The sequence below is a fragment of the Psittacula echo genome (assembly GCF_963264785.1).
Source record: "Psittacula echo genome assembly, chromosome: 10".
Classification (NCBI taxonomy): Eukaryota; Metazoa; Chordata; class Aves; order Psittaciformes; family Psittacidae; genus Psittacula; species Psittacula echo.
The window spans coordinates 2,195,018-2,207,666 of record NC_137741.1 but is presented as its reverse complement, the minus strand read 5'-3'; the positions used below and the strand labels follow the sequence as shown (position 1 = coordinate 2,207,666).

Here is a 12,649-nt window from a genome sequence, read left to right as displayed (position 1 = left end):
TGCCACCACCCAGCACTGGAGCTGGCGACCCTGGAAAGAGGGCCCAGCACAGGGAGCAGCATCGCTCCCTGGGGACACCCAGCCCTGCATCGCCCTTCCCGGCATCGGAGAGCGGGCAAGGAGTGAGCCGCTGGATTTTAGCTTCCTGGGACATCCAAGGGACTCTTCCTCCTCCTCCTCCTCCTCCTCCTGCTCACCTGACCAAGCAGCACTCACCTCTTCCGCTCGCCCCATGGCCACCCTGCATCTCCCCATGGCCGCTGGCTGAGCCCCCTTTGCAGCGTTCCCGACTCCGCATGCTGCATCCCGACCCCGCTCCCCGCTTCGAACCAGAGCCCCCCGACCTCGCAGGGAGGCGAGCGTGCGGCTGGGACTTCCTTGGAGGCAAGGGAACGTTAAGATGTTGAGAGCTCCCCAGCCGAGAGGGGCTGCACGGACGCCAGGCCACCCGGCTAGGGGGGAGCAGGATGGACAGAGCCGTTGGGGCCGGGAACCAAGGCTGGTAGGGAAGGATGGACTCCCAGACCTGCCAGGACAGGCAGCCCAGTGACCACCCCAGCAGCAGCAGCAGCAATTGTAGCAGCAGCAAGAGCAATTGTGAAAGGGAAAGGATCCGGAGCCGGATGAAAATGGTGATCGGGCAACTGGAAGGCATCTTACAGGAGCTCAAGGAGGTGGCCAAGGAGCTCCGGGAGGTAGGAAAGCCCTGGGGTACTGTCGCATCCCTGCGCGGGTCATGGGAGCCCAAAACGTGGGTGCTCTGCCCGTGTCCCCCTGCCTCCGGGGCCAGGCGGGGGTACCGGAGCCAGCTCAGCATCCACCAGCCTCAGCAGGGACCTGGGGGGCAGAACCCGGCCGCGGGGCAATAGGACATTCAAAAAGGGGGGGTAAATGGACCTGGTTGTAAAATTGCTCTTGACCTTGACACCAGGGTCTGCTTGGGCTCAGGGCCCAGCCAAGGCACCAGCCCTGCAGGTGCTGGTAGCAGGAGAAGCACCACCGGGGTTCCACAATGGGGCTGGGGCACCCAGTGCTGTTGGCACCATGTCACAGCCAGCTCTGCTCTGCCTTGTTCCAGGCCCCTTTCAAACAGGGAAGTGGATGGAAAGGGGATGATGGGTGCCTCTGGCATTGCAGAGAGCACTGAAAACATGGCATCAGCCCTGGGTGGGATAAGAGGGGGGGGTCATGGGGCCAAAGCAGCTGCCTGTCCCATAGCCTGGCTGTCAGGATCCACTGCTCTTGCAAAACCCATTCTATGATTCCATGTAAAAAATCATATACATACATATATAAAGTGTGGTTGGACTTCCAGTGTGGAGGAATTTCATATTTAAGGTTTGGTGGGAATTTAATATTTCTGTAGCTCAAGTGATTGGGCCAAGGTGGAGGGGCAGGTGGATATGGATGGGGCAGGTAATTTAGGACCACTTGCAGGCGATGGGGATGCAGTAGATGGAAAGCGTGTGGTGCTCTTCACACAGCTCAAGGCTTGGTTTTGGAATAGGGCAGGTTGGTGTCCGAATGATCTCCATGGCCTGAGCCATGGGTTATATCCAGCACTGTGCCAAACCTTCTGTCCCCCCAGGAAGGGCAGAAATTGGTGGAGGTTTTGCCATGGGCCCACCACAGAGCAGCCCCGCACTGGTTGGGGACCTTTGGGTACCACCAAGAGAGTGCTGATGCAGGCAGACGGACCAACATCATCCTCGGTGCAGACACAGCCTTGATCAGGGAGGTGATATCTTCTAGCCTGAAGGAGCCCCTGGGATGCAGTGTCCTCTTTTGTGGCAGTTCTGCTTGATCCAGGAGATTCTGGGGAGGCTGTTCCACTGGGAAAGCCAGTGGTGGGAATGCCAAATCCCACCGCAACAGCCCCTGGGGCCCTGTGAGGGCTCGACCTGGCCGTGGCATCCATAGAGGTTTTCCTTTCTCTCATGGCTTTGCTAGTCCTTCCTGCAGCAGAAAACAAACCTGGCCATCCGTGGCACCTCCCCAGTCCCCACACCACCAATGGGGGAGCCCGAAACCCCTTCAACAAACCTCTGATGGATTAAAAACAGTCATAATAGTAGTAGTGGGGATGCAGAGCTATTTGCTGTTTAGCCCAAGCTCACTTCACGCTCCTCCAGGAACTTAAAGAGGCTTTTAAAGTGAGGATGACAATTGGCCTCTTCTATTGTGCCCATGGATTTAAGGCCAGGTGGGACCATATGAGCATCCCTCTGGCCAAGGAGGCAGCGGGGTAAGGAGGACCTGGATGAGACCTTGAAGTGCTTGGTGCTTCCCACCAAGCTCCAGCTGGCTCTGCAAGGTCCCCGTACAGCTCTTGGAGCCAGGCAGACCATGAGCATCCCTGCAGCATCCATGGTAGGATGCACCAGTGTGTCTCAGAGCAGAGAAGAGAAGGTGGCCAGGAGACACCCATCCTCAGCCCAGGGAGACCCTGCTCTTGTACCAGGGAGGGGACCCATGCCCCATGAGGGGCTTCTCCCCTCTCTCCAGAGGGCACTGGGAAGCTCTGAGGCCTGGGGATGATTATTTCATGGAGCTGGCACATCCCTAAGCACAGGTGACCTCCTAGGCTGAATCCCAGAGCTGCCCCGCACACCGTGGGACAACATGGGCAAGTCAGTGTAGAGCCAGCTGTAAAGTCCCCACCACGAGGTGGATCCTGACCTTAAACCCTTCTCAACAGCTCCTACAAATACCCACATGGCAGCAAATACTTGGATTTATACAGAGCAGCATAAAACTCAGCACAAGAGCAGGCTCTGGAGCTAAACCACACCAGTCCAACCAGGCTAAACCAGGCTCCAGTGACTGCAAGGAAACAGAGGTCTGGTTCTCCCCAAGCCAAGCAAATGTCGGGTATGAAAGGCTTTAGGAATGCAACTCTTCGTCCTCAGGTCACTCAGAGCAAGCTGGATGGGAGCACACCATGGGCAACTCTCAAAGCCACCCAGAAAAGTCTGTAGTAGAGACCAGGCTGGCAAATTGTAAGCTCCAGGATATCGGAGGGAGAGAAGTAGAACGTACGGCTCTGTGGTTGTCTGCCTCGCACATAGCAATGCCCTTCCTCAGCTGGAGGGGAGGGCCAGCACTTGGGGACAAGGACCTGGGGACTGATGGCCCCGAGCTCCAGTGGGCTCATGGATGGGGATCCCTCGTGGGGCTGCTCAGGGCCACCAAAGCCCTTCAGTGACCACAGGGCCCTGGCGCTTGTGGTATCAGTGTCTGCTCCAGCGGAGCCTTCATGAGGGCTTTGGAAGTGTCCATCCCTGCATCCATCTCCTCTGCTCCAGTGGGTTGGGGCACAGGGCTGCGTGCGCTCGGTGAGGGCAGTGGTGGGCCTGATCCTGCTGCGCCAGGATCACCCATGGGGCTGGAAAACCTTCATTAGGTGATGCCAGACCTGCTCCTTCCAGCTCCAAAGCAAGGGGAGCTGGGTACCAGGACTTTACAGGTCCGGGAGAAGCAGCCAGGTTAAAACCACCCTGACAAACATAACCCTCAACACCACCAAACCCCCTGTGTGGGCACAAGGGCTTTCACCCAGGGATGATTCCTGCTCCAACAGCACTCATCAGCCCCAGCCAGGATTGCGGGATGCTCCAGAGGGATGCTTCAGTGGGGGATCCCGCTCTGCTGGCCCACCCCTGGGGATGCAACATGGGACCATACCGTAGTTCAGGCTCCATCGCTGGCTCCCGGGAGCGGTTCCCACCTGAAGGCTGTCATTCCAGATGTCCGTTAGCTCCAGGATGCTGTTTTACCAGCTTCCCACTCTCCCTGCCTCCCTCCTTCCCTTTTGTGTATATAATTATTCCCAGCACTCCACGGCGGGGCTGGTTTATGTGCGGGGAAAATGATTATTAAAACCTTTGATTGAAATTGCACACTGGAAGTAGAAGTGAGGCAGGAGGCAGGCGGGGAAGGCGCTTCCGCCGAGCGCTCGCCACGCTGCCTGCCTTCCCACATGCCTCCTGCCAGCCCCAGCCTTTTCCCGCCGGGATCGGGGTGATGCCACAGGGAAGATGATACCCCAGGAGATCCCAGCCATCTCTGCTGCAAGGCTCCGCTCCTTCCCAACCCTGGGGGCTAGTGCTGGAGGTCAGGAACCATCCATGGGATATAGTCAGAGGTAGGAGGTAAAACCAATATCTGGGCACATCTCTCTGTGTGCAACCCCCCTAGAATCCCATGGGAACGGGGCCTATCAACGCTGCATCCCCTGCTATGGGAGCAGCAGGGTCCCACTACCGTGGGAAGCAGCAGCAAGGGGTCCCCTCCAAGCCTTTGGCAGGAGGAAAATCCTCCCTGCAAGCCCTTATGATAATAAATGCCGTAATGATGGTGTAATCAATAGGTTTGATTCGGCGTGAACTTCCCTGAGCTGGGAATGCTTGGGAAAGTTCACAGTGAGAAGGCGGCTTATTATTCTAATAATAACATGCCAGAGATCTGCGCCGTGATTTTGAACTGTTCAGCAGCTGATGATCTAGCAAATGATCCCGAGATCTGCAGCGTGCTCCTTTGTGAGCAGCAGCTCAGGGAGGAGAGGCCCCTGGAACCCAGCGAGCTCCAATTAATCTTTTATTCCTTATTAAATATTTACTCCCCTTTGCCTGCACTGGGAAGTGGTTTGGGAGATGCATGAAGGGCCCTGCTCCAGGACTGCTTGGCTGTGGGGTCATGGGGCTTTGGGGTGGCTCTTTTCCCCCATGGAGAGAGGAATTGAAGTCCAAGGTGATGCCTTTGGGGTGATCTGATGCTCTGGGAGGAGAGCTGGCGATTTGCTGCGTGGTCCCATTGCACATCCACTCAGTCCATCAGCTGGCAGCACAGCACAGTGCAGGGCCAGGCGGGTCGGATACAGCCAGCGAAAGCAGCTGTGGAGCATGGGAAAACGCTTTGGGCCCCAAAATATGCTGCTGCAGGTGTGCAGCGAGCGCTGGGGATGGATTCAGAGGCTGCGGGAGCATGGGGACACGCTCACAAACCAGGACAAGGTGCTTGGCTCTGGGTTGGGAGAGCAGTTGCATGTGCAGAGGGGACACACACACCGGTGCCCTCCTCACTGAAGCAAAGACATCCCAGCCAGCACCACCCCGTCCCCCTGCTTTGATCTCCCCACCCTGGACCCCCCCTTCACCCGGTGGTACCCGCCCCGAGCGCCGATCCGCTTCGCCCACCCTCTTCAAAGGCTGTGCTGGGATGAAGGGGCCGTCAGATCGCACCACTTTGATCCCAGCAGCTCCCAGCTCCTTCCCCAGCCTCGGGAATACGCGTTACCAATTACCAACCATGAAGCCTTTGAAGTCCCCTCTCATCCTCCCGCCTCGTCCCTCACCTTTCCAGCATCTTCTCGAGCTTCCAGGAGGTTTAGCTCCTTGGGAAGAAACAGCATGGCCAAAACGTGGAAGCTGGAGCCACCAAGCCCAGCTCTGGGCTTGATTTGGAGCCACTGACCGAAAACCCCATTCAAAACCCGATGTTCAACATCTGCCTTAGCTGGGGAGGTGAACACTCAGTTTGGGGCACCCAGGCTTTTATCTGGAAGGTTTCTGGGTGCCAGCAATGTCCATGGGTGCAGGGATGGTCTGAGAGGTGAGGGAAGCACCCAGCACTCCCAGGTGGGCTAAACGGTGGGAGCTGGTTTTTGGGGTGGGCATGAACTGGTTGTAGCGCATCCTTGCTCCATGCTCATCCCTATGGGTTACCACAAGGACATGGGCACATCCCTCTGCCTCACTCCACTTCATCCTCTGGCTGCTCAAAGCTCTTTGGGCAAGAGCTGAGCACCCTTGGTCTCCCAGCACCTGCTTTCAGGGCACTTGGGCACAGCAGGATGAGGCCCCTTGGTGACGAGAGGCGAAGGGGACTTATCTTTGCTCCCTCTTTTCCTGCTGCAAGACACTCCTGGTTTGAGCAGCCGTGCTCTGCTCTCACCAAAGAGGCAACACTGTGCAGCAAGGTGAAACCTAAAGGCAAGTGAGGATGGGGACACAAGGCACCTCCAGCACACACTGAGGACACCCCAACCATCTCCACCTGCTTGTAGGGGGACAGAGTGACCCCAGTTCACTGGGGGGAGAGAGCATCACCCCAGTATCCATCCCAGGTGTGGTCCATCCATCCCTTCCTCCCTCCACATCCCTCTCACCCTGGCTCCCTCTGACAGCAGCAGTGGCCTCAGCCAGGAAAGCTTTGACAACCTGCCTTGGGAAGGAGAAAAGCCCAAATCCTACTTTACATTTAAATCCTCAGTGGGTACCAAGTGTCACATAGGTATTTAACACCCCCCCCTCCGTCCCGCACCACCATCACCCGTCTAAAATAGACATCGCTCCTAAAAATAGCCCCGAGTGAGCCACTGCTGATGTGACACTAATCCCCATGTGCCATCCCAAGGACCAGGATGGGGACGTGCCTCCCCCGGCACCGACTGGGCCCCGGTGACAGCAGGTCCCTTTAATGAGGGTGAGGAAGGACCTGGATGACAGGAACCCAAATGGAAGCCCATGAAGATGCTCACCCTGAACCCAGCATTGCAACCACAAAGCTGCTGTGACAGCAGAGGTGATCTCATTTTAGCTGAGGGGTTTCAGCACATCATTTGCTGCCTTATTAAAACATAATAATAGCTGGGTGTTTCCCAAAGCCAGCTCTTTTCCTCCCTTTTTCCTAAGGCTTTCTTGTCACCAAGAAAGAACAGGTCACTTGTCTTCTTCCCTTGAGTTTTGCCCTTTCTCCCCCGAAGAAAAGAGGAAGAAAAAGGGGGAAAGATAATAAATGTGGAGGTGCATTGGGAGCGGGAGGAATCATCTCATCTCATTTCCAGACTTCCTCACTGACGCTGGTGCGGATGCTCCCAGCTTGCCCTCAGCACCCTTCAAAGCCAAAGCCTGAAGGACAGATGGGTCCCTCCCCAGCCCCCATTGCGTGGGCAAGGAAGCAGGAAAATTAAGTCGGAGATCATGAGTGAAGAGCTTAGGTAAAGCCTGTTGCCTTCTGCTGCCTGGGATGAGAAGCACTCAGGTCATTATCCACAGCACCACCTTCCTTTGGGCACCCAAAGTCCCTCCAGGAGGCAGGGACATGATGTAGGTCTAAGCTCCATCCTGCAAGCAGGAACTGGGATGGGCTTTGTGAGGTCTATCCAGGAGGGAAACCACCCATGCACATGGAGCTAGGAAACAGCACAGCTCAGGAGAGGGCTTTTAGACCAGGGCTGAGCTTATATGGGCTCCTGGGCCATGGGCAGGGTGAGGTGGGGGTCCCAGGTGGGGCTCATCAGGGCTGTTAAGGTGTATTAGTGTCCATCCCTGTGTGCTCAGGTCTGACGATGGGATCGCTCCCCCTATTTCCAACCCACCCTTTTTTCCCTGCAAAGATGGGGTTTGGCATCTTTCATTGCAGCAATCCCCAGTCCTTCCACCTTCAGTTCCTGGTGACCCCCTCTGGTCCCATCTCAGAACAGGTCTCCCCATTCCCAAGTCTCCCCAATCCATGTTTGCAGCAGGCAGCAAACCCACATATCCAGCCCCTTCACCCTCATCCAAACTGCCTCGGAGCCCTGTGCCCCTTGGGATTGTGGCCCCATGGAGGTGGCAGCAGTGTCGTCCAGAGACGTTCATCCAGGTTGTCACACACACAGTTTGGTGGCCATGGGAATGGTCCTGGCACAGCCAGAGCCTGAACGTGTCCCATGCAGGTGATTTAAAGGCTGCGTGCCCATGGCTGGATGTGCCCAGAAGCAGCTGGGGGGTTGGTGTGCCCCATCCTTGGTGCCATGGCCTCGGGAGCGCGGCAGAGCAGGAGCTGCATGGGCAGGGTTGTGGAGCCAGGGAAATTTGGAGCTCGGATATGAGAATTCCATGAAAATGAGGTCAGCAGAATGTAAGGAGCCGCTTTGGCTGCTGCAGCATCCCCCCGGGCTGCTGGTTCCAGATGCCCAGACATGTTCAATTACCCTTAACTCTGCCCACACGTCCTCATCCACCATGAGGGCTTTGTGAGGAGCCTGCCCTGCCAAGCTGTGGCTTGTAGCATTGGCCCAAACCTCCAGCAAAGGGCTGCAGAGACCAAGGGCAACCTGTGACAGCAGCTTTGGGGTGCCCTCCCTCGGCTACCCAATGCGAGGCTGGGATTGGGGCATCTGAGCCCAAGGACTTGGTTTCCCCTAGGAAAAGTGCTCAGAAAAACATGGAGTTATGGGAAAAGAGCTGCATAAAAATCACAGAACCATGGAATGGTTTGGGTTGAAGGGACCTTAAAGCTCATCCAGCTCCAACCCCTGCCACGGGCAGGGACCCCTTCCACTACAGCAGCTTGCTCCAAGCCCCTGTGTCCAACCTGGCCTTGAACACTGCCAGGGATGGGGCAGCCACAGCTTCTCTGGGCACTCTGTGCCAGCGCCTCAGCACCCTCACAGGGAAGAGCTTCTGCCTAAGAGCTCATCTCAGTCTCCCCTCTGGCAGGTTCAAGCCATTCCCCTTGGCCTGTCCCTACAGGCCCTTGTCCCAAGCCCCTCTCCAGGTTTCCTGCAGCCCCTTCAGGCACTGGAGCTGCTCCGAGGTCTCTGCTTAAGGAGCCTTCCCTTCTCCAGGCTGAACAGCCCCAAAAGGATGGGGAGATGTGCCATGATTCGTTATTCTTGGTGGATGAGAAGGTCAAACACCCATTGACAAACCCTGGGACTGGTGGAGATGTAGCAGAGCCTTTTGGTGGCATGAGGAGAGGGAAAGGAAACGTGTCTGGCAACATAATGCCTTTAGTGAAATCTGTGGCTGATTTCCACCAGGAAAGGACATGAGGAAGGGCAGCAGGAGGAAGAAGATGGAGAGGGAAAGGCAGTAATGAAAAATAGCCAGGAAAGATACTTGTGCATGGAGAAATCACCTGGGAAAAGCCAGCCAAAGGGGGTGGTTTGCTCCCAAATGTTCCATGTGCGGGATGGGAGGCTGGGGAGCAGCGGGAGGGACATGGGGCCACAGAGCACATCCACCGGGTGCACAAACAGCTCTGAGGAGTTCCCCTGATCCTTGCTCCTCATCTGCTGCTTCCCACATCCTGCTTGGCAGCGCTGGGATGGGCCAGGCCCTCTGCCAGCTCCTGCAGCAAGCCAGGAATACCCCCTTCCAGTGCTGCCGAGCTGGATGCACGCATCCTGCTCTGCCTCCCACATACAACCGAACCTCACCCCCCCCGCACACAGGTACACACACAGCAACACGCAAGGAACAGCCCCCACAGCAGCGAGGGTTCAGCTGGGACTGGGTTCCCTGGGCAGGATTAGTGCAGCGCTTGAGCTGGATGGGACTAAAGGCTTGACAGCGGGTGAGGAGCCTCTTGCATCCAAAAGCTTGGCAAGGTCATTGGATCATAGAATCATAGAATTATAGAATGGTTTGGGTTGGAAGGGACAAAGCGCATCCAGGCCAACCTCCTGCAATGAGCGGGGACATCTTCAACCGGATCAGGTTGCCCAGAACTACATCCAGCCTGGCCTGGGATGCCTCCAAGGATGGGGCATCCACCACCTCTCTGGGCAATCTGTGCTGCTGTTTTACCACCTTCATATCATGCTCCATGGTCCATAGAAGGAAGGAAGTCCTTCCTCCTTCCCTCCCCTCCCAGCCCTGCCCATGGCTCACACATTACCTAGGACATAACACCTACTATTTTTAATGCTTTCAGGATCTATTTTACTCAGGGGTCCATCCCCTGCAGCATGGCAGTGCCATCACAGCTCTTTATATACCCCACATTGCAAAAGACGGAGGACCAGGGACCAACCCCATCAGCATCCCAGCCAGGGCAGGCGGTGACAGCGCTTTGCCCACAGTCCTCCACCTTCCCATGTATTTGTCCCATGACTTTGGGACATTTTCCACCCCTGCCTCAGTTTCCCCCCCCACAGAGCTGCATTTCCAGGGGGAGGAGGTGGCAGCTGCTGGTGCCTTCTCATGGTCAAGTGCAAGGGGCTGAAGAACACACGTGAATGGGGATTTGGGGTGGCACTTGTGGTCCCAGGTGACAAGGCAGACCCCAGGGCCACCCTGGGGAAGACCCATCCTGCTGCACCAGGTGCCGTGGGCCTGATGGGGCTGTGCCACCAGGTAGGCTTTGGTCCGTGCTGAGGGACTCCCAGAGTGGATGTACTTGGGTTGAGACCTCCCAACTCATCACACCAGTGGTGCCGGGGGACATGGCAGAGATTTCGGGATGTGCTGTTACTACGCAGCGCAAACGGGAGGGTCCTGTTCAGGGGCTCCTGTCTGCCCGTCTGCCCGTCCGTCTGTCCGCAGGTGGTGAGCCAGATCGACCGGCTGACGTCCGACTTCGAGTTCGAGCTGGAGCCGGATGACTGGACAACGGCGACGGCCAGCAGCACCTCCAGCAGCGAGAAGGGGGGGGGCGCCTTCGAGCTGGGACCCCTCGATTTCCCCGCCTCCGACATCCTCTCCGACAGCTGGGAATTCTGCTCCTTCCTGGATACTTCCACCCCCTCCGACCCCGGCGACGGCCCCGAGCCCCCCCGGCCGCAGCCGCAGCCCCCGCCGGCTCGCCAGCCCGATTACCGGCTGATGAATGGGGGGCTCCCCATCACCAACGGCCCCCGGGGCGGGGGGACCCCGGATTCATCCAGCGAGGAAGCCTTTGGCGCAGCAGCCGTCCCGAAGATCTCGCATCACCGCCCGGCCGGCACACGGGAACGGGTCCGGTTCAGCGACAAGGTGCTTTACCACGCGCTGTGCTGCGATGACGACCGGGACGGTGACAGCACAGCATCCCCAGGGGATGACGGCCCCGAAGAGCCCGGCCGGAAGGCGCTGGTGGGGCCCCCCTCCAAGCATCCTTCCACTGGTGGTGGTCCCCCGGCGCGGCGGGTGATGAGGAACAGCAGCACGCAGACCGTAGCCGATAAAAGCACCCAGACGGTGCTGCCTTACATCCCGGCCAAGCAGAGAATCAAGAACAAAAACTGATGCTGGCTCTGCCGCATGGATTGGGGGTGGGGTGGGTGGGGGGTGTGGATGGGGGGATCCCTGGGGAGGGACACGAAAATCAAGGAAGATATATATATATATATAAATATATATTTAAATAAATCGATACTACTAATAAAACTCAACATGAAAAGGTGGCAAAGAAGACGAATGTCCCAACTACCTACCCGTCATTTTTTAAGGCTCAGGGAATTTTAAACTGCTTTTTTTTTTTCAGATCAATAAACCATCCATCATGGAGAAATAACAACAACAACATATATATATTATATGTATATATGTACCAAAAAGGGAAGCCTCTATGGAGGGGAGAGCCAATGCACCTGAGGTTGTGGCTGGGGGATGGATGGGGAGGTGCGGATGCAGGAGGTGGGGGGTGACTGGACCAGGGAGGAGAAATGCTGCTTCCTGGGATGTTTTACCCCTGTTTGGTTTAAGAAGAGCCGGTGTGAGCTGCTTTGTCATAGCCAGTGTCTGAGTGGAGCGGGGATGTCACCAGGGACATCAGCCCCACAGCCAGGATGTGGCCCAAGAGGGATAGAGAGGGGCTTGTGGACAGCAAAGCCACAGCAGTGATGAGGAATTGAGGTGAGGACACCCGCTCCACGCACAGTTTCCATCTTTATATCAGGTCCAAGGGAAATATTAGTGACATCCACATCTTGCAGCCATCTTAGATGACAGGGCAGATGTCTCCAGCTTTCCTTTAGGTACCCACTTCTGGTTTTGCCCTGATCTGGAGGGGAAAAAAGCTGGATTTGCTATGAAGGAGTCTGGACTTCCAAATCCGCCCTTGGCATTTTTTCAGCTTCCAGGTTTTGCTGAAGCCTTCAGCATCCAAAGGGATCCATGCAGCACCTGCTCCTGGAGCCAGACCCCTTGTGTCTTCTCCATATCCAGCAGGGATGCATTTGTACCACCGGCCCTCGAGCATCCCTGGCACAATGGTGGTTTTTTCCAAGCCTGGCAGCAAAACCCCACCACCTTGAGTCCTTATTTTTAATCCAGGTCAGAGATGCTCCATTTCAAGCCTTTTCTCAGGGTCACCCTAGAGCCAGGACCCCCTCTACCACTCAGCATCGCTACCATGAGCAAGGGATGCTCGTGTAAAACGCCCAGCAAAGAGGAAGTGGCAGTGACCAAAACACTCGCAATTCAACCCAAATCATAGCATAGGACAAAAGCCTTTTACCCAAATGATGTTGAATCACTTTCTTAGGACCCGAGGGATGTGGCATCACTTGAAGGATCAGTGTACATTCCCACCATGTGCAGAGCCCGGAGGGTTTGGTGCCTCTGATAGAGAGAACATCCGCCTGGATCCCCACCAGGACATCCCAAACTGGGACAAAGCCAGGAAGAAGAATAGCCCTACAGAGAGGACTACGAGGGGAAGATGATGATGCTGATGCATCAGGTTCCTCTGCATCTCTTCCCGTGCCCAGGGCTGGGACCCCAAGAGGAACATGAGCCGCTGTTTTTTCACACTGAGGGATGGGATAGCCCCATCCCACATCACAAAGCGGGGACACAGCCAGGCGCACCCAGCACCAGCATGGGGAGATGTGGGATGGGACAACTTCTCCCCGCTCCCTCCATTACTCTGCATGTCAACAGCTGGTTACTTATTTATT

The 12,649-nt window shown here is 56.5% G+C and overlaps 1 protein-coding gene across 1 annotated transcript; it reads left to right on the top strand.

Annotated features, from left to right (window-relative positions):
• Positions 1 to 512: 512 nt before the first annotated feature.
• INSYN1 (inhibitory synaptic factor 1) lies at positions 513 to 10,994 on the top strand (the record flags this gene model as incomplete). The annotated part of the gene is made up of 2 exons (XM_080626634.1): positions 513 to 695; positions 10,314 to 10,994. 2 exons carry the CDS (start codon positions 513 to 515, stop codon positions 10,992 to 10,994), a joined length of 864 nt encoding a protein of 287 aa, XP_080482760.1.
• Between the last annotated feature and the right edge of the window lie 1,655 nt (positions 10,995 to 12,649).